This window comes from Gorilla gorilla, chromosome 4, assembly GCF_029281585.2.
Source record: "Gorilla gorilla gorilla isolate KB3781 chromosome 4, NHGRI_mGorGor1-v2.1_pri, whole genome shotgun sequence".
NCBI lineage: Eukaryota > Metazoa > Chordata > Mammalia > Primates > Hominidae > Gorilla > Gorilla gorilla.
The window spans coordinates 143153172-143174692 of NC_073228.2; the positions used below are offsets into that span (position 1 = coordinate 143153172).

At 42.4% G+C, this 21521-nt stretch overlaps 1 protein-coding gene and 1 long non-coding RNA gene across 18 annotated transcripts in view; one reads left to right on the forward strand and one right to left on the reverse strand.

Moving 5' to 3' along the window:
• The window catches only part of MATR3 (matrin 3), a 56411-nt gene that overhangs the window by 10108 nt on the left and 24782 nt on the right, over positions 1 to 21521 (forward strand). For 2 of the 17 annotated variants that reach the window (XM_055389141.2, XM_055389140.1), the window contains exon 1: positions 9434 to 9613. Coding sequence is in view for 2 of the 17 variants with exons in the window: in XM_019027380.4 (XP_018882925.1) it covers positions 9789 to 9836 (48 nt within the window). In the remaining 15 variants the exon portion in view is untranslated. Of the gene's footprint in view, positions 1 to 9260; positions 10811 to 21521 lie in introns of those variants that run through there. The other 15 variants (XM_055389136.2, XM_055389139.2, XM_004042600.4 and 12 more) reach the window with 15 other exon arrangements.
• Positions 1044 to 9352, reverse strand: LOC134758444 (uncharacterized). The gene is made up of 3 exons (XR_010133638.1): positions 9232 to 9352; positions 3294 to 3418; positions 1044 to 1109 (listed from the first exon to the last, which is right to left on the reverse strand). It is a non-coding gene; the product is annotated as an uncharacterized lncRNA (long non-coding RNA).

The window sequence follows — 21521 nt, forward strand, 5'->3', positions numbered from 1 at the left end:
AAAAGAATTTTTTTGGACATGAATACAAAGGTGTCAGGTTACCAAATAATATGCTAGTAGACCCTAACAATATCACCTATAGGAAACTAAACGTAGCCTTTAAACATTAAGCGATGATAATGGATTTGGCCGGGCGCGGTTGCCTATAATCCCAACACTGAGAGGCTGAGGTGGGTGGATCACTTGAGGCCAGGACAGGACCAGCATGGCCAACATGGTGAAACCCCATCTCTACAAAAGAAAAAAATACAAAAATTAGCTGCGTGTTGTGGTGCATGCCTGTAATCCCAACTATTTGGGTGGCTGAGGCACGAGAATCGCTTGAACTTGGAAGGCAGAGGTTGCAGTGAGCTGAGATCGTGCCACTGCACTCCAGCCTGGGTGACAGACTGAGACAGTCTCAAAAAAAAAAAAAAAGAAAATAATGGATTTGCAGAGACTTGCTATTTAGATTTCAGACATCTGTTAACTAAAACACATGTGTAGGCTTTTGTTACTTATTTCAGTAATCTGTAAATATCTTTGTATTTGAGAAAACTTGTGAGACATCTTTGTGTAAATTATAACTTGCAGAACCTCTCTTATAAGCAGGCATATTGGTAAGTAGCTGCGAGGATATAACTTATAACCAGATTGAAATGTATAATTATAATATGTTATTATTCTGGGGTTCTATAAAAAATAAAATCTTCGAATCTATGATTTTTTGTCATTAGGGTATACTTTGGGACATGTGGCGCCATAGAATATCAACACTATTTACTACATGTTGACCATGTTAAATACATTTAACACATCTCTTTTTTCAACAGCCCTACAAGGTACATGTTACTTGGCCAAAGTCACAGTCACACAAGAACTTGTGTGGTGCTGAATGAATCTGGCTCCAAAAGTACTGTTTGGTTTAGGAGCTTTCATGTATAGTACCCTCAAGTCTTGTAAATTTCTGCTTCTTCAATCATCAACCTCGTTCAATCTAACATCTTGAAGGAACTACTCAAATGTCTTACTTACAGATTCTTACAACTATTTCAAATGCCAAATACCTTGTTTCAGACGGTCAACATCTTGGCTACTCTTGCTGTAGTGTGCAGTGGGTTCTGTTTGTCCTAACAGAACAAAACATAGTCTTTTAGATTTTTAAAAAATATTCCTCTGGAAAGCCTTAATGAATGCCACATTCTAATCCCTAGTCTTGCCCCATGATATGATTTATCACTTTTTATTAAAATTCCTCAATGCTTGCCCTGTTGTGTCTTGAAGAAACTATGGGCCAGAATAAGAATTTCAGGACATTTTTTAAATTTTTATTTGAGACAGAATCTCACTCTGCTGGTGGCACGGGCCTGTAATCCCAGTTACTTGGGAGGCTGAGGCAGGAGAATTATTTGAACCTGGGAGGTGGAGGTTGCAATGAGCCAAGATTGCACCATTGCACTCCAGCCTGGTCAATAAGAGCGAAACTCCATCTCAAAAAAAAGAGAATTAAATGAGATCAGGAAAACAAGACATGAACAATATGAAGTTCAACAAACAGAAATCATTAAAAAGAACCAAATTCTGGAGCTAGAGAACACAATGACTAAATTGGAAAATTCCACAGACATTTCAACAACAGACTCAAAAAAAGAATCAATGAACTTGAGACAGATCACTTGAAATTAGTCAGAGGGAAAAAAAAATGAAAAAGTGAAGAAGCCTATGGGACACCATCAGGTGAACCCATATACGCACTTTGGGTATTTCAGAAAGAGCAGAATAAAGGGCAGAAAGTTTACTTAAAGGAAACTTCCCCAATCTAGAGAGACAAATGAATATCCAGATCCAAGAACCCCAAATATATTAAAGATATCTTGACCAGGACACATTATAATTAAACTCTCAAAATACAGAGTTTTGAAATTCATATATGTATAACCTTTTCAAAAACTCCTTTGTAAGACCTGACCCCATCCTCTTGCCACTGCTAGAAGAGCAGCTACTGGTTAAGTTTTCTGTTTTTAAATAGCCTTAAAAAATGACCTGGTTCCAGGGCATTAAAACTGTCCCAGTAGATTTCTGAGGTGTCAACTCTGCTGCAGACAGCATAACATTCAAAGGCTCTGCATTTGTCTCTAGCTGCAAGATCACAGGCAATCTTCTTTTGAAAAGCTATTTATTTTTTATAAAATAGAGATGGGGTCTCACTGTGTTGAGACTGGTCTCGAACTGCCCTCAAGTAATCCTCCCACCTTGGCCTCCCAAAGTGCTATGATTACAGGTGTGAGCCACTGTGCCTGGACTTTTTAATTTTATTATTTATTTCTGTAGACCTCCTCGGTGGACAAGCTTCTTGATATCTTATGTGAAATAGGAATAATGGTACGTTGGCCAGGCACAGTGGCTCACACCTGTAATCCCAGCACTTTGGGAGGCTGAGGTGGGCAAATCGCTTGAGGTCAGGAGTACAAGACCAGCCTAGCCAACTTGGTGAAATCCCGTCTTTACTAAAAATACAAAAATTAGCCAAGCTGGTGGCACGGGCCTGTAATCCCAGTTACTTGGGAGGCTGAGGCAGGAGAATTGCTTGAACCTGGGAGGCGGAGGTTGCAGTGAGCCAACATCATGCCACTATACTCTAGCCCGGGCAAGAGAGCCAGACTCCGTCTCAAAAAAAAAAAAAAAGGAATAATGGTAATTAAAATGTGTTATCAACTGCTTAGTAGAGCATTTAAATAGTGGTCTATTCTGCTAGACTCCTGAGCTCCATGAGAGCAGAGACCTTTTATTTTGTTTACTATTATGTACTGGCAAGTGCCTAGTATACAATAGTAATAAATAGTCTCTCAAATATTAGTTGGCTGCTGAATATCAAATGGTTGACCTCAAAGGTGTGAATTCCATAATTCCACTTTGTCATCTTTTAGGACTTTTACCTTTGTCAAGCTTAATTTTCTCATCAAAAGAAATTTCAAGAAAAATAATGTCATTGATGACAGGACTCCTCATATTCACATAATATATTTTAATGGATTTTGTGGTGTCAAAATATATGCCCCCAATCTTTTCTTGCTTTTTCCTCTACTCAAAATTGGAAAAGGTCCTCATTACAATCTCAAATCCATACTCTATTCTGGCATTGAAAGTTTCATTACAGGGCTGGGAGAGGAGGCTCACGCCTGTAATCCTACCACTTTGGGAGGCCAAGGCAGGTGGATCACCTGAGGTCAGGAGTTCGAGACCAGCCTGGCCAATGTGGCGAAACCCCATCTCTACTAAAAGTACAAAAATTAGCTGGACATGTTGGCGCACACCTGTAATCCCAGCTACTCGGAAGGCTGAGGCAGGAGAATCGCCTGAACCCGGTGGGTGGAGGTTGCCGTGAGCCAAGATCGCGCCATTGCACACTTGCCTGGGCAACAAGAGCAAAACTCCGTCTCTAAAAGAAAAAAAAAAGTTTCATCATTAAAGTGTACCAAACTTGTCACTTAGACCTTTCAAAGTCTCACCAGCAATTCTTGCTTTGAAAGGCCCCATTCTTTACCATTCCTGATGCACACCCACTCCCACACCCAAATGTGAATACAGCTTTTTACCCATGCCTGCTCACAAACAGGCCCACTTTGAGGTCAAACTCCTTGTCAATCTCCATCAAACCAAGATCCTAAGGGCTGGAAGTTTGTCTTTTCCATCATTGTAGAATGTCCTTCATGAAATAGGCATTTGATGAATGAAATCTTGCATTAATTTTGGTGGCTGGGCATGGTGGCTCACACCTCCAATCCCAGTACTTTGGGAGGCCAAGGCAGCCGGATCACATAAGCCCAGGAGTTCGACACCAGCCTAGGCAACATAATGAAACCCCGTCTCTACAAAAAATACCAAAAAAAAATTAGCTGGGTTTGGCGGCACGCTTCTGTAGTCCCAGGTACTCGGAGGCTGAGGTGGAGGAACACTTGAGCCCAGGAAATCAAGGCTACAGTGAGCCAAGATGGCACTACTGCACTCCAGCCTGGGAAACACGAGACCCTGTCTCAAAAAACAAACAAACCAACAAACAAAAACCAAACTTTTTTTCATTTGTGTCTTTTTGCTGATAAGCCCCTAAGCACCTGTTATATTTCTTTTGAATCTCCCACATCATCACTAAGTTCCTCAATAAATAATTACTTCGTTGAAAAAGTTTGACTTTCTCTGCACGATCACCAGATGGCATTAGAACCTTATGCAAACATGGGTAGGTGTGTATCTGAACTGAGATTTGATAGGCAGTCATGTTTCTGTCTGCCAAAGGACCAGAGGCTGTTGTTTCATCTAATAGTTGAGAACAAGATCAGTTGGAATCAGACTTGCAGAGTAGAAAGCAGATCAGCTTTTTAGTGGAAGACTCAAGAGTCACTGAAAAGTAAGATTCCCTCCAAAAAAATTTTGTCTTTCCAAAGCTAGCTACATGGTGGGTTTAAACATCATCTCTTTTTTTTTTTTGAGACGGAGTCTCACTCTGTCGCCCAGGCTGGAGTGCAGTGGCACAATCTCAGCTCACTGCAAGCTCCACCTCCTGGGTTCACGCCATTCTCCTGCCTCAACCTCCCGAGTAGCTGGGACTACAGGTGCCTGCCACCACGCCCAGCTAATTTTTTTTGTATTTTTAGTAGAGACGGGGTTTCACCATGTCAGAAAGGATGGTCTCGATCTGACCTCGTGATCCACCCGCCTCAACCTCCCAAAGTGCTGGGATTACAGGCATGAGCCACCACGCCCGGCCACGCCCAGCTAATTTTTGGATTTTTAGTAGAGACATGGTTTCACCATGTTGGCCAGGTTGGTCTTGAACTCCTGACCTTGTGATTTGCCCATCTCAGCCTCCCAAAGTGCTAGGATTACAGGCGTGAGCCACCACACCCGGCCAACATCATGAGGGAAGCCCCAGCCCTTGATGAATCCTACCAAATTCCTTTTCCAAGCCTGTCAAATGATTGGCCTCAAAGATGTGAATCACATTTTGTAAGCTTTGCTCAAACCTTTGAAAAACAGAACATAACATACAGATGTAAGATTGCAGTTCCACTTTCACAATGGCTATTTAAACATTTTCCTTGCCTGGGCGTGGTGGCACACACCTGTAAGTCCCAGTACTTGGGAGGCTGAGGAAGGAGGATAGCTTATAGCCCAGGAATTAGAGGCTACAGTGAGCCACAATCAAGCTACTGCACTCCATCCTGGGTGAGAGAGCAAGACCCCATCTCTAAATATATACCCTGTCTCTAAATTTATAAATATGATAAAAAATACATAAATATATAAATTTCCTTCTTGCAGCTCCAGCTCTCAACAGAAGACTTTCTCACAGAGAAAATTGATATTACCTGACTATAATGTCCATGTCTTCCTTCTACCAATCTAATGAAATTTCAGCACTGTCTGCTCCATACCTCCTGTTACTGTAAAGGAAATTATCTTTCTTCCCTATCCTTTCAGGAACCTCTGTTATGGATTATCCCATCTCCTTGTCTTTCCAACAATTCCTTCGTTAAGATATCCTTACTGCCAATTCGTTGTGCTGAAGTCCCTCACGTAGTAAAACAAAAAACCCTTAATCCTGCTTTCTCTCCTCTAGTCTCTTCATAGCCAAAATTTTCTGCATTGAGTAGTTTTTGTCTTCCTTCTTCCCATATTCAGCCTTTCCAGTCTATTTCACGCTTCAGTGGAAGCAACTCTCAATGTTACCTGATATCCATGTTGCTAAATCTTGTAGATGTCATTGGTCTTCTTCTTGACCTCTTGGTAGCATTTGACTCTGTTGATCACTTTGTCCTTGAAGTATTTTGTTGTTGTTTTCAAGGCAACACAATTTCTGTGCTTTCCTTCCTCTGCCTTCCCCTCATATATACATATATTTGCTTTTCTCCCCCTACCCCTGTCCACTAAGTTTCCTTTGCTATACTTGATTAAAGTTCCTCAAGGATTGGTGCTCAGGCCTCTTTTTTCACTGCATCCACTTAAGGTTCTTTTTTTTTTTGAGACAGAGTCTTGCTCTGTTGATCAGGCTGGAGTGCAGTGGTGTGATCATGGCTCACTGCAACCTCAGCCTCCCAAGTAGCTGGGATTACAGGCGAGCACCACCACACCCAGCTAATTTCTTATATTTTTGGTAGAGATGGGGTTTCACCATGTTGGCCAGGCTGGTCTCGAACTGCTGACCTCAAACCATCTGCCTCCCAAAATTCTGTGATTACAGGCATGAGCCACCGTGCCTGGCCGCTCTTTTTTTTTTTTTTTTTTTTTTAACAGGGTCCTGCTCTGTTGCCTAGCTGGAGTGCAGTGCCACCCCCTCCCAGGCTCAGTCGATCCTTCCACATCAGCCACCCCTGACCCTGTCTACCCCTGCCCCGGAGTAGCTGGGACTACAGGTGCGTATGCCACCACGCCCAGCTAATTTTTGTATTTTTTGTAGAGACATGGTTTCACCATGTTGCCTGTGATGGTCTTGAACTTTCTGGCCTCAAGCAATCGGCCCACTTTAGCCTTCCAAAGTGCTGGGATTACAGGTGTGAACCACTGCGCCTGGCTTTAAGTTTATTTTTCAACTCCTGTTACTTCATTTACGGCATTAACTTGTAAATTTGTCACTAACCCACAATCTTTCCCTGGGCTCAAGACCCATATATACCACTCCTTACCTTAAAATTCATGTGTCCCCAACTGAACTTGCGTTGGATAGTATTAAATAGGACTTGTATTACCCAGTTTATCTTAGATTCTGCATTTGAATTTGTAACCCCAGGGAAATGGCCCTTTCCTACATCTCCAGCCCTTTTTAATGTCTATGCACAGGAGGCTGAGGCGGAAGGATTGCTTAAACCCGGGACGCAGAGGTTGCAGTGAGCCATGGTCACACCACTGCACTCCAGCCTGAGCAACAGAGCAAGACCCTGTCTCCAAAAATAAACAACACACCAAAAATTCTGCAGTTTCCCAAAGTCTACCTCAGAGTTTTCACACATTCTGATCCCTCTGCCTGGGGATGCTTTATTCCCTTCACCTAGTTAATTGCCTACTCGTCAGATATTAGCTCAAACCTCAGTTTCTCGGGAAAGCTTCTCATTCCCTCAGATTATTCACTCGTCTCAAATACGTATTTATTGGTTTAATGTCTGCATAAAGTGTAAGCTCCATGAGGGCAGTGCCTTTGTCTCCTTTCCTGCTCTTTGGCTGAGGCCTAATATACTGACACAGTAGGTACTCAAGAAATATTTCTTGTATCACTGACTAAATTAGATTGAGATAAAGTAAAATTGTGAATCAGTGGCTTACTACTTATTTTGTAGATAAAGCAATTTACCCTGTCTTGAGACGGTAACTTCATTTTTTTTTGAAACGGAGTTTTGCTTTTGTTGCCCAGGCTGGCGTGCAATGGCTCGACCTTGGCTCACCGCAACCTCCGCCTCCCGGGTTCAAGCGATTCTCCTGCCTCAGCCTCTCGAGTAGCTGGGATTACTGGTATGCACCACCATGCCCGGTTAATTTTTGTATTTCGAGTAGAGACGGGGTTTCTCCATGTTGGTCAGGCTAGTCTCGAACTCCCGACCTCAAGTGATCCACCTGCCTTGGGTTTCCAAAGTGCTGGGATTACAGGCATGAGTCTCTGCACCTGGCCAAGTAACTTCATTTTTATGGCTATGCCCTTTCAGGTAGTGCTTCGTTGAGGCATCAAGACTCCACTGACCAGCTTTTTCACTTTATTGAATTACATAACCTTTTTTTTTTTTTTTTTTTTTTTTTTTTTTTTTTTTTGAGACAGTGTCTGACTCTGTAGCCCAGGCTGGAGTGTGCAGTGGTGCACTACGCTCACGGCAACCTCCGCCTCCGGCTCAAACGATCCTCAGCCCCGTCCTCTGTACCAGGTGAGTAGCTGGGACCACAGGCGTACACCACCACGCCCAGCTAACTTTGTGTTATTATTATTATTTTAGTAGAGACGGGGTTTCGCCACGATGCCCAGGCTGGTCTGGAACTCTTGAACTCAAGTGATCCACCCGCCAAGGCCTCCAAAAGTGGTGGGATTACAGGCGAGATCTACCGTGCCTCAAATCACATAACCTTTTAATGTCTCAGTTTTGTGATCTACCAAATGGTATCCCACAGTAGCCGCCTCTCAAGGTTATTGTAGGGTTATGTGTAAACTGCTTATTGCATTGCCCACCTTATAGAAAGCACTCCATATTATAATCATTAACTGTGCTGGAAAATTCCCAACTCTCCAGATGCGGAGTTCTGCAAGGATGGTTGGGGAGAGAGTTGCATCCAGATTAGGTCTCCAAACAATTTACTTAAGCCTCTGAAGGCCGGAGCTCAAATCCCGCCAACCCGGGTACCAAACCAGTACCTCAGTCCCAAGAGTGTACTGCATTCAGTCAAATTCACCAAAAGGCGGCGGTGGTCTTTAGGAAGGAAAAGGCTCGCGGTCCTCCGCCTCAACGACCCTCCTGCACAGAATTCCTGATTTTAAAAACCAGCTGGCCACTTTGGGAGGCCGAGGCGGGCGGATCACAAGGTCAGGAGATCGAGAGCATCCTGGCTAACACGGTGAAACCCCCGCCTCTATTAAAAATGCAAAAAGAAATTAGCCAGGCGTCGTGGCGGGCGCCTGTAGTCCCAGCTACTCCGGAGGCTGAGGCAAGAGAATGGCGTGAACCCGGGAGGCGGAGTTTGCAGTGAGCCGAGATCGCGCCACTGCACTCCAGCCTGGGTGACAGAGTGAGACCCCGTCTCAAAACAAAAAACAAAACAAAACAAAAACAGCTGGCTGGGCGTGTAGGCTCACGCCCTTAATCCAATGCTGACAGGCGGAGGCGGGAGCACTGCTTGAGCCAAGGAGTTCCAGACCAGCCTAGGCAAAATAACGAGACGCCATCTCTACGGAAAAAATAAAAATAAAAAAGTTAGCTGGCCATGGTGGTGCGAGCCTGTAGTCCCAGCTACTGGGGAGGCTGAGATGGGAGGATCCCTTGAGGATAGGAGTTCGAGGCTGCAATGAGCCGTGATAACGCCAGCGCACTCCAACCTGAGCAACAGTTTATTTATGATAAATAAATAAACATACCTAAATAAAAACCAGCCAAAATGGTATCGTTTTCCCTTTGTGGCCCCAATATCTGGCGCCTTCCACCATTCCTTGGCAAACAGAACAACCAGAGAGCATAAAAGTCGGGTCTAAGCCAGGGACTCTCGCGAATCGCTTCTAACGCATACCTATTTAAACTTTGTATTATGCTATTCAGGAGGTTGACAAACAGCCTTTTCGGGAATGGGACTCGAACTCGTAAGCCACGTCCGTTCCTCCATTTCCCGCCTCTGCTGGATGACGGAGAGGGATCTCCGGGATTAAAGAACAACGACCGCAGGCGAGGGCGCGAGCGAGGTGCGCGCGCTGAGTAGGGGGAGGGGCCTGGCGCGCGCCGAACCAGATCGAGGGGGTGGGGGCGAGCTCTCTCGCGAGAGTGGGTTTGTTCTTGGGCTGCAGCCGCTGCCGCCGCCTCTCGCCAGCGCCGTTGCTGCGCGGGATTGTGGGAGTCTCCGTGTCCCGCTCGCTGGGAGAGAGGTACCTCTCCTTTTCCCTCTCCCTTTCCCTAAGGTAGGCGTGAAGCGGGTAAGAGTCGGGGTCGGGTGGCTGGGGGCTCTCCGTGTCCGCCGGGAGGGGACAACGACGGCGACAGGGGCTGCGGGGAGCCGGCGGCGCGCCTTTCTTGCTCGCTCCCGCTCTGCCTCCCTCCGCGTTGCGTATGTGAGCCGCCTGATCGGCGGCCGCCATGTTAGGAGCGCAGTGGCGGCGCAACCAGCCTTCTAGGGCGGCGGAGGTGAGCGGTCCGGGAGGGAAACACGCGGCCGGCCAAGGGCCCAGGGTGCGGCGGGAGATTTTGGGTGAAGAGGTGCGCTGACCGGCCGAGCTTCCTGCGCGTCCTGGGCTCGTTGTGGGCGGGGGCGGGACGACTAGCCCGTTACACGCGGGCCGCGGCGCTGAGGGGGAGGGAGGAGCTCGCTCGAGGACTGAGGGACAGACTGTCCACTGGGGGCTTGCCGTTTGAGGAGGATGGTTAAGACAGCTAAGTCCTTGGGTAGCGCCAGTGCCAAATAACCCGTTCGCCTTTTTTTCTCTGAAAATGTTCCCCAAAATGGAGGATCTCGCAGACTGAAGAGCCTGCTTGTTTGAGCAGCGTTTCTTTCTTTTCCCGGTGTCTCGGCCTTCACACCGCTCCTTGCCTATCGCCTCAGAGCGCCCCCTAAGACTCCCGGCCCACACGCACGCGCGCGCGCGCGCGGCGTTAGCTGGACATCAGAAACAATTCCTCCCCGCCCCCCATCGCGTAAAAATGGCCGAAAAATGAAACGTTAACGCTTGTTTTTCGTACTGCGTCGTGGAACAAGCCGCCTGCAGTACAGTGCGAGGCGGGTGATTTGCACTTGTTTAGTCAAGTCACCTCACATCCTTTTTCTCTTTATCAAAATAGTATTAGTCCAGGTTCCTCCAGAGAGGATCGTGTGGTGTGGGACCTTCCGGTTTCCAGACAAAGGGTTTTGGAGTACCGTGGTGTAGTCGCCCGCCGCATCGTTCTTTGCATTTCGAGCTATGTGCCATGTTCTGTGTTCGGCATTTACCGTGGATGAATATCCCCTAGGTGTTTATCCTGCTCTGTGGCCCTGTTCTGTGGAATATTCCTATTGGATCAGTTACAGTTTTTTAGCCAGATATTTCTAGAACGGTTATGGTGGTTCTGAAATGGCTAGTCTTTCGGGCGCTCTGGAATAATGTGAAGAATCGTTGATTTCGTAGGTAGGGGTCACGAGATTTTGTATTGGTACTGCGTTCTGTGTTTTAAACCTTGGCTTAAGATTTCTGAATAGTCGGTAATATACATTTTTCTCCCAGGGAAATCTAAACAGTTGACTATGCGGACAAAAACGATGTTTCAGGCTATTTTAATAAATGTTTAAAATTTCCCTTTAAAAACATTTCTTTACTAATGGCTCAGTCATCTACGCAGTCTGTCGACGTTTTTCACAGTATTGTTTTAAAAATCAAGAAAGGCTTGACATTTTCGTTGCAAAAACGCTCTGGATGATGCCTTTTCCACTTAAATAGAATGTTTTTGCAAACTCGAAATTAAACAACATTAAAATACTGCATGAAGTTTCTTGGTTATGTAAGATTTGGAAAAGATCATTTAGCCAGATGTGTGTGTTGAAGTGCTTTAAATTTGTATTTCTTCCTTTGCACTTAACAGTATATACTTAGAACATTACTTTGTACTTTACCCAGAGAAGTTTCGCTTTATCATCTTTATATATTTTTCAGCCGTGTACAGCTTTTATATCACATTTTGAACTAACTTGGAAGGATTTAACTACCCTTGATCTGTGCATTTGTTTTAGTCTTTAAACATACTAATTTTTTTACTAATGCTTTTAGAGTTTGTAAACGCTAATATTACAAGTCAGTTAATGGTTTTTACTGAGGAGTGCAACGGTGGTGTCGTATTTTAGGAGCATCACGTAGTTCAAATCCCTAATTTTGTAGAAGAGAAGGTTAAAGCCCAGATAGGTCGTGACCAGTTGCAAATAGTAGCAGTGCTGTCAGTGTGGTCTACAGAGGTCTTGGATCTTTTTTTTCTCTGAAACAGGATCGCTCTGTTGCCCAGACTGGAGTGCAGTGGTATGATCAGTGGCTCACGGCTCACAGCAGCCTCGACCTCCCAGGCTTAAGTAATCCTCCCACCTCAGCCTCCTGGGTAGCTGAGATCACAGGCGCGCGCCACCACACCAAGCTAATTTTTTGATCGTCTGTAGAGACGTGTTCTCAGAATGTGGCCCAGGCTGGTGTCGAACTCTCGGAGCTCTTAGATGTTGATTCAGACTCCTTCATAGTATAATAGGCTTAAAATGGAAAGACTGTGCGTACAGGAATTTATCCTAAGGGAGTAGTGTGTCAGATTTGCGTATATAAATTTAATATCAGTTATTAAGAATTTTTTTTAAATATTCAAGTTTTGGGAATCTGCTAATTCTGTTGTGAAAGTGGAAATCTATACAGCCACTTAAAACAGTATCGTAGGTGAAGAGTATGATGGGAAAATGGTAACGGTATACAGTTTTAACTGGAAAGGAAAATGTTGTAAAACTGCTAATGTCGTTTGATTGTTTTTTAAACGACAATGTAAAACATGAAAATAGAGATATACCCCAAAATGTTTGCTCAGATGTTGGCATTGTTTCCTCCCTGATGTTTTTCTGAATTTACCACGAGAAATAACATCAACTTTTCTAATGAGAGAAAAAAATGAAAAACGTATTTTGTAAATACTTTAACTGCTTAAAATATTAGAGTCTTCTGTATTTTTAAGCGAAATTGGCATAGACATAAACTAGCTGCTTCAAGTCTGAAGTGAAAAGTACTGAGAAGTGACAGAAAGTAGTGCTTGTTGTGTAACATTTTGGATATTGGGTATAAGCAAACACAGGAATCAGAATATTCTTAGGCAAAAATGTTAAAATCATTATTATTGGAAATAGTACTAATTAGCTTACAATATGAATTGCAGCCAAATAATTGAATAATGGTTAGATGTTCTTAGAACATCTTTTAGTTAGGGATACTTGATTTTATATATCTCCTTTAGTTAGAATTACAGTACAGCTATCCCACACTTCTGGCAACAGGTTCTAAAAGTGGATGATTGCGGCCAGTGGCCCGTGATCCCAGCACATTAGGAGGCCAAGGCGGGCGGATCATCTGAGGTGAAGAGTTCTGAGACCAGCTTGCCCAACATTGCGAAACCCCATTTCTACTAAAAATTACAAAAATTAGCCGGGCGTGGTGGCAGGCACCTGTAATATAATCCCAGCTACTTGGGAGGGTGAGGGAGGAGCAATCACTTGAACCCAGGAGGCGGAGGTAGCAGTTAGCCGAGGTGGCGCCACTGCATTCCAGCCTGGGCAACAGAGCGGGACTCCATCTCAAAAAAAAGTAAAGTGGATGATTGACTTAACATTTGGGATGGACAGTGCTAAGTTTGTTGGGATGGATTGGAAGGGTTATAGGCTGGGAGTGTAGTTTTGCCATTTTCTGTATATGTGGTTGGTTATTCTAAGGCACAACGCTGTCCAGGAAATAAAGTGCTGTAATTTATAATTATTAGCTATGTAGCAAACCTTTCTCATTGGATCATTAGGATTAAGGGCTCTGAAGTTCTTGATAAAAATTTATGTGTAGAAAATTTAATGGATAATTAAAAGTAAAACAGAAAACAAGCCTATGGGTTGAGTTTTAGATATGTACCTTTAAAGGGGTTTTATGTGTAATTTAAAAAATTGAGTATAAGTGTTAGGTTTTAACGCATTTCTATTATAATCCTATTTGTAACACAGTAAAAGTTACATGATAAAGTGCTGTTATCTGACCTAACCTGAATATAATTTATTACTGTGGCACTTCTGTGTGGATGGAGTGCGGAGTGCCTTTGATGTGATGTATAATTTTCCAGTTGTACATCAATCCCTAATGTTCTCTGTATAGATAAAGCTCAAGGCTCTTTGGAAGTGGAAAAAAAAAAGTGAAGTAGTAATGAAAGCTTAGGTTTGAAAAAATTTTAAAGCTATTCCAAAATTTAAAGTATGCTTGCTCCCCACCCACCAAACCTTAAAAACATCTTATCTGACGTTCTCTTTAATGTGGTTCAGGCAGAAACAGGTTAGTAGGAAAACAAGAGGAGAGCGTGCCTGTGGAGCAGGAGAGAGTAGTTCTCAACTACGCAGATGGATAAGAAAAGTAAAAGCAGCGGAGTGCCTATGGTAAATGTCTTAATGGGCCAGCAGTAAATGCAGCAAGTATGGAAAGTAATCATTTAATTAATATTAGGGAGCAGTATTATCTGCATTTACTTCATGAAGATACATAACTTTCAGGTCTTTTAGGATGATGTGTTTGGTTTTTTTCCTCCTTTGTGAGGATTATTAGGATATTAACCGTCCCTCTTTGGTATAGTAACACACAGGAACCTATACCATATGTGAAAATTAAAAGTCAATTATTTGAGCACCCAACTTAAGCAGTAGTTGGGGAAAGAATAATGTCAAAGAAATACAAACATTTGGCTGGGTGCAGTGATTCACACCTGTAATCCCAGCACTTTGGGAGGCTGAGGTGGGCAGATCACTTCAGGCCAGGAGTTCGAGACCAATCTGGGCAACATACGGAAAACCCCGTCTCTACTAAAAATACAAAAATTAGCCCGTCGTGATGGCGCGTTCCTGTAATTCCAGCTGTTGGAGACGCTGAAGCAGAATTGCTTGAACCTGGGAGGCGGAGGTTGCAGTGAGGCGAGATCGTGCCACTGCACTCCAGGCTGGTGACAGAGCAAGACTGTCTCAAAAAGAAAAGAAACACAAACATTTGAACTCCAAATATTCTTTGTGTAGAAAAATCTAACGGATAATTAAAACTAGAGCAGAGAGAAAAGCCTAGGAGTTGAGAGATTTTTAGATATGTGACTGAAAAGATTGGAAAAGGCTATCAGTTTTAATGCTTGTGTCTGTCTTTGTGTGGGCCATTGTATTTTGGAAGAGCACCATGGAGGAGGAAGTTTTGCAGTTATGCACCAAGGGACACCAAGAAACAAATTACAAGAAATTTCTTGGTAATGGCAAGAAATTGAAAACAACTTAAATGTTCATCATCTGCAGAATAGATAAGTACATGTGCATACATAATGATACCTATATTGCAGTGAAAATGTAGGTTTAACTCACTTACAATTGTGGATAAATCAGTTTTTAAAAGCAAGTCAGAACAATACATTTTAAGTCAATTTGCATGAAGTTCAGAAATGCAAAAATAACACTTTTTAAGGGTACATACATTAAGTAGTCAAACTTAAAAACAAGGGGAGGGAGTCACTGGAAATTGCTATGTAGATTTATTTCCAAAGTCTCGTTAATGTTTTGTTTCGTATTTTTATATACACTGGTTTGTATAATTGAATGATTAAAAGGGGATGCTAGGCCTTGAGAAAATTAACTGGTATTACATGAAATGACAGAGGGATGCATCCCAGCTAATAATTTTATTTACACAAGCATTGAGTAGTTTCTGTAAATGGAATAGTAAGCAGACGTTTCTATAAGGTGTTTGGTTATGGTTGGGGAAAAGGTTTAGAGAAGTAGAATGGAACCAATATATGAAAGGCAGTGAAAATTATATGTGAGGCAGGGCACAGTGGTTCATGTCTATAACCTCAGCACTTTGGGAGGCTGAGGGAGGAGGATCACTTGAACCCAGGAGTTCATGACCAGATCATGCAACGTAGTGAGACCTTGTCTCTACTAAAAATGTTAAAAATTAGTCGGGTATAGTGGTGCAATGCCTGTGGTCCCTGCTGAGACCGAGGAGGATCACTTGAGCCCGAGAGATTGAGTCTGCAATGAGCCAAGATTGTGCCACTGCACTGGGCAACAGAGAAAGACCCTGTCTTGAAAAAGGAAATCGTAGTGTGGATTTCATGTGGTAAGTGGTAGGGAGTAGTAGGTTTTTGAGCCAGGAGAGTGTGAAATGAGTGATGTTTCAGGTTGTTTATGTTGAAAGATGATGAGGTGTGAGCCTTGATGCCAGGAGGCTAGCTAAAAAGCAGGAGGACTAAGATTATGGCAGAGAGAATAGAAAGGTAAGGTCTATGGCCATACCACCCTAAACGCACCTGATTTCGTCTGATCTTGGAAGCTAAGCAGTGTTGGGCCTGGTTAGTGCTTGGATGGGAAACAGGTTAAGGATGCAGGGTGAAGGGTGATTTAAACACAGGTTGGCAATACAGAATGAAGAAGGAAGATGTTTAATTTTTCCACTTTTACTAGAATTACTGCAATATAGATAGTGTATTGTTCTTTAGTTTGTCTGTTGAAAGTTACTACCAATTGGCTCACACCTGTAATCCCAGCACTTTGGGAGGCCAAGGTGGGTGAATCACAAGGTCAGGAGTTCGAGACCAGTCTGGCCAACATGGTGAAACCTTGTCTCTACTAAAAAATACAGAAAATTTGCCAGGTGTGGTGGTGTGCGTCTGTAACCCCAGCTACTCCAGAGGCTGAGGCAGGAGAATCACGGGAACCCGAGAGGCGGAGGTTGCAGTGAGCCAAGATCATGCCATTGCACTCCAGCCCTGGCAACTGTGTGAGACTCTGTCTCAAAAACAAAAGTTACTACCAGTCTTTAAGTCTGTTTTTGAAAGCTGATTCCTGGTGACCAGTATGACATTAAAGTTGACACATGAAAGAGACTACAGTGCAGATAAAAAGTTTATAAGCTCTTTATTCATTTGTCTTTGGATCTCAGTCCTTTTACCTCTAAAACTTTTTCTCATCTAAAAATAAAGAAAAATAGATTTTACTTTCTTAGTTTTATGAGGATCAGATTATATCAAATGAGATGATTACTACGGTGCTGTGTGCCAGACACTATTTTAGATGTTTTATGTAGACTAATTTATTAAGTCTTCTTTTTGAGTCAGAGTCTCACTCTGTCGCCCAGGCTGCAGTGGCTCACTGCAACCTCTGCCTCCAGGGTTCAAGTGATTTTTCTGCCTCAGCCTCCCCAGTAGCGGGGATTACAGGCACATGCCACCACACCTGGCTGATCTTTGGTGTTTTGTTGTTTTGAGACAGAGTTTTGCTCTTGTTGCCCAGGCTGGAGTGCAATGGCATGATCTCAGCTCACTGCAACCTCCGTCTTCTGGGTTCAAGTGATTCTCCTGCCTCAGCCTCCCGAGTAGCTGGGATTACAGGCGCCTGCCACCACACCTGGCTCTTTTTTGTATTTTTGGGTAGAGACAGAGTTTCCCTTTGTTGGCCAAGCTGGTCTCGAACTTGTGGCCTTAAGTGATTCTCCCACCTCAGCTTCCCAAAGTGCTAGGATTACAGCCATGAGCCACTGTGCCTGGCCTAATTTATCGAGTCTTTATGGCCTTATGAAGTAGGTATTATTTTTATTTCCCACCACCCTTTTTGGCTCAAGGTCACACAGCTGTTTGTAATAGAACCAGGATTCACACGAAGGCTTTTGGGCCCCCAAAATTCAGTATGTATGAAATAGTTGTAGAAATGTTTATGGAAGTCAAGAGAATAGGGCTCTTAGGGATACAGAATGGAGCCTTTTTTCTTTATTTGAGACAGAGTCTCACTCTGTCACCCAGGCTGGAGTACAGTGGCACAATCTTGGCTCACTGCAGCCTCCACCTCCCGGGATCAAGCGATTCTCCTGCCTCAGCCTCCCAAGTAGCTGGGACTACAGGCGTGTGCCACCACACCCGGCTAATTTTTGTATTTTTAGTAGAGATGGGGTTTCGTCATATTGGCCAGGCTGGTCTCCTGACCTTAAAGTGATCCTCTCGCCTTGGCCTCCCAAAGGACTGGGATTACAGGTGTAAGCCACCGCGCCCAGCCCAGAATGGAGCCTTGAAAGAAATCACTGATTTTGCTTAAGCAGAGAAGAAAGTAAAGAGCCAAGTTTATGTCGTAGTTCAAATAGACAATGAACATCATCAGGTAAACGGGGTAACTTTCTATCTTGTAATACGGGTTTACTTCATCAATTCTGTGTAGTTCTAATCTGAAACTATTTCTTGCCTGATTGAAGGTCACTGGGAAAAAATTTTAAACCTAGGAAGAAGACAATATTATTCCAGGTCTGAGTGGGAATTTCTTACACTGGTTAACAAGTAGTTTTCTGTCTTCTCAGCAGCTGACGCCACTCTGCAACATTGTTGTCATTCATTAGCCTAAGGATCAAGAAGTGGACTAAAAATTGACTTCACGTCTGTTAGATGGATTAAGAACAGTGGTCTTAAAGCACTTGAAAATATTCATGCTTGTATTTCAGCCTTCCTGGCACTACACTTTTTTATCTTTTCTATTGTATGATGACACATGCTACTTTACCACACCCAGCTAATTTTTGCATTTTTAGTAGAGACGGGGTTTCACCATGTTGGCCAGGCTGGTCTCAAACTCCTGACCTCAGGTAATCTGCCCGCCTCGGCCTCCCAAAGTGCAGGATTACAGGTGTGAGCCACTACGCCTGGCCTATTTTAAAAACTCTTAAGCCACTCAAGGTACATGCCATACTGAGATGAGATTGTGACACTCAAAAACATAGATTAGAGAGCATAAGATTTGAAAGTGGCTGAAACTCTAGGAAAAAAATGTAGTTCTTCAGCATACTTCAAAAAAACCCTTAAATGAAATAATTGTTACAAAATATATTAGGAAATATTATATACACCATTAAAATGAAAAATTGTAGTACTTTTAAAATGGAAACTATGGTAAATTCTTTATAAAACCATTATAAAATTTAATAAATGAAGAAAAATTTAAATAGTAACTGAAACCTGTTCTTGAATTGAAAATAAGTTGGATGCTTGGTTTGAAAGTCCTGACCACAGGAATCAATATTTGTGTGTGATTTATGACAAAAATCAAGCAGCTACCTTCCAAATGGTGCTGCTTTGAAATTACTGACAGTCAACTATGTCTGCCATCTATCAGTGACATAGATTAAGACATTTTTACTAAATTGGTATTGTTGATTGCTACCTAAAACATATTTGGTATATTTTCACATGAATAAGCTAATAAATGATCAAGGTGATTGGCCTTGATAGAACATTTGGAAAATCTGAGCATTTCTTGCAATTCAGAAGAGGAAAATATAAGAAACTGTAGTTTTCTAGCTGTTGCTTGTAAGTTTCAATGTGAAGTTAAAATAATGTCATTATGAAGGTATTTTTTTCCCTGAGTATCTCTACTTTTATGGTTAAACCATAAATAATCTTTCATAGTTTTATGGGTAAACCATCTCAAATTAGTTTTTTTTTAAATTCTGACTACAAAGACTGAGAAGAGAAAAATTATTTTTTTATTTGTTTTGTTTTTTGAGACGGATGTTTGCTCTGTGGCCCAGGCTGGAGTGCAGTGCCCCAATCTCGGCTCAGTGCAGCCTCCATCTCCCAGGTTCAAGTGATTCTCCGGCCTTAGCCTCCCACATAGGTGGGACTACAGGTGCGCGCCACCATGCCCAGCTAATTTTTATATTTTTAGTAGAGACGAGGTTTCACCGTGTTGGCCAGGATGGTCTTGATCTCTTGACCTCGTGATCAACCCACCTCGGCTTCCCAAAGTGCAGGGATTACAGGCGTGAGCCACTGCGCCCTGCCAGAGAAAAATTATTTAAAGGAGTGATTATCTCACACAGTTGAGAGCATAGCTGAAGATCCATGTGGAGTAGTAGATACCTCTTAGCATTTTGGGAGGCCAAGGCGGGAGGATTGCTCGAGCCCAGGAGTTTGAGACCAGCCTGGCCAACATGGTGAAAACCCCCTCTCTACCAAAACAATGAAAACTAGCCGAGCATGGTGGCATGTGTCTGTAGTCCTGGCTACTTGGGCTGAGGTGGGAGGATGGTTTGAGCCTGGGAGGCAGAGGTTACAGTGAGCCTGGGCAATGCACTCCCAGGTGTGATGCCATTCCACTCCAGCCTGGGCAATGAAGGAGTCAGACACTGTCTTTTTTTTTTTTTTTTTTTTTTTTAACTAAAGATCTTTTCATTTTTTTCTAATACCTTCTAAGAAACTAAAGTTAGCTTGCGCTTATTTTAGTAATTCTGCTAGATATTACTCTGAAAGAATGACTAAGGACTTACCGGTAATCTTTAAGGAAATTTAGATCTGGAACAGCTGTTTGCTTCTGTTCTCCGTGAATTTTCAGGGTATGTGAAATTTTTCAGAAATATTTTAGTACTCTAGTTCTTTAAATTGGAGAAGAAAAAGCCAATAACAAAAATCAGATTCTCATGTAATGGGAGGTAGAATATTAACTGAAACGTTTCCTAACCATACATAGGGATGATATTCAGATTTCTTTGGATGTTGAATGTGAAGCTAACATTTTTAAACAGCTTAAAATTGTATCATAAAATAATTTTAAGCTAGTTTGTTTTGAGTTGCCTATAAAAATGAATTTTTAAGCTAATTTGTTAAGAATTTGGTTAAAAATTCGGGCCAGGCGTGGTGGCTCATGCCTATATAATCCCAGCACTTTGAGAGGACGAGGCAGGGGGATCACCTGAGGTCGAGACCAGCCTGACCAACATGGAGAAACCCCGTCTCTACTAAAAATACAAAATTAGCTGGAAGTGGTGGTGTGTGTCTGTAATTTCAGCTACTTGGGAGGCTGAGGCAGGAGAATCACTTGAACCTAGGAGGCAGAGGTTGCAGTGAGCCGAGATCGTGCCATTGCATTCCAGCCTGGGCATCAAGAGTGAAACTCCATCTGAAAAAAAAAAAAAAAAAAAGTTTGGTTATCAAGATTGTAGTAAATGGCATTTGTGTAGTGAAATTGTGGGTAATGTTGATAGTTTTTAGGGGGGCGCAGGTGCTTTCTTTTTTGGAAGTGAAGGGTTCTGCATTGATGGGCATTTACACTAGTATATAGAGATTTTAAATAGGTAAATTGGATTTTGATAATAAATGTTCTCCGAAAGCTACTATATTCAAAATTGTTTTAACCTCTAGTGCAGTTTCCTATAGAAAGGCAATTTTATAATTACAGGAAAAAACAATACAGTAAAAGGAGCTAATCTTTTGTAAATCTTTAGTAAATGTCTCCATATTGTGCTGCCTTTGCTAATAGGCAGTGGTGCCCATGTGAATGAGCCTTTAAAAGTGGCTTGTGCATCTTATGTTCAGCATTGACATGATAGAGGAACTTTTTTCATAAATGCTTTTTCAACAATGTTGCCACATCTGGTTTCTCCCAACTTTGTTCTAATAAAACCATTTTTAAGAATTTGGTTTATTTGTGGTTTAATCCAAAATCTAACTTAAGTTGCTTTTCACTAATTTTACCCTAATATCCTTGATGGAGCTGCATTTTACGTTGAAACTGAGTATCTTAAAACTACTAAGGTGGTTGTTATGGAATTACACGTTGTCATGGGATTTACATTGTTTGTCTTGACTCTTTTCTGAGTTTTTCTGACATTCATTTTCTGTTTGTCTTAAGGTTATCCTTTACCTTTGCTTCTCTTAACTTTTTCCTTTTGTTGATCCACTGTTTTCCTATGAGCTACCAAAAAATGTAATTCAGAGCTCTGTAGTCTAACAGTCACATTTCCTTAAAATATGGCCGTTTTAAAAATTTTAAACATAATTGTAATACCATTATATAATTTCTCTTAGGGAAAAAATAATTCAAAAGACTGACTTTTCAGTAATACAAAGCTTTGGCTACAACATGAAGGTCAAAGCTGCAATTAATAACCCTGATACTTCAACATTTTTATTTTGAAAAACCCTCTAAAGGATTTGATTTGTAAAAATATGTGTGAAAATTTAGAGGGTCCACCACCATTTACATAGCATCTCAGCCGCCATTCTGTCTGGCATTTATAAGACATATCAAAGAAACTTTCATCCAAAGAAGTCCACTTATTCTCGTCTTTA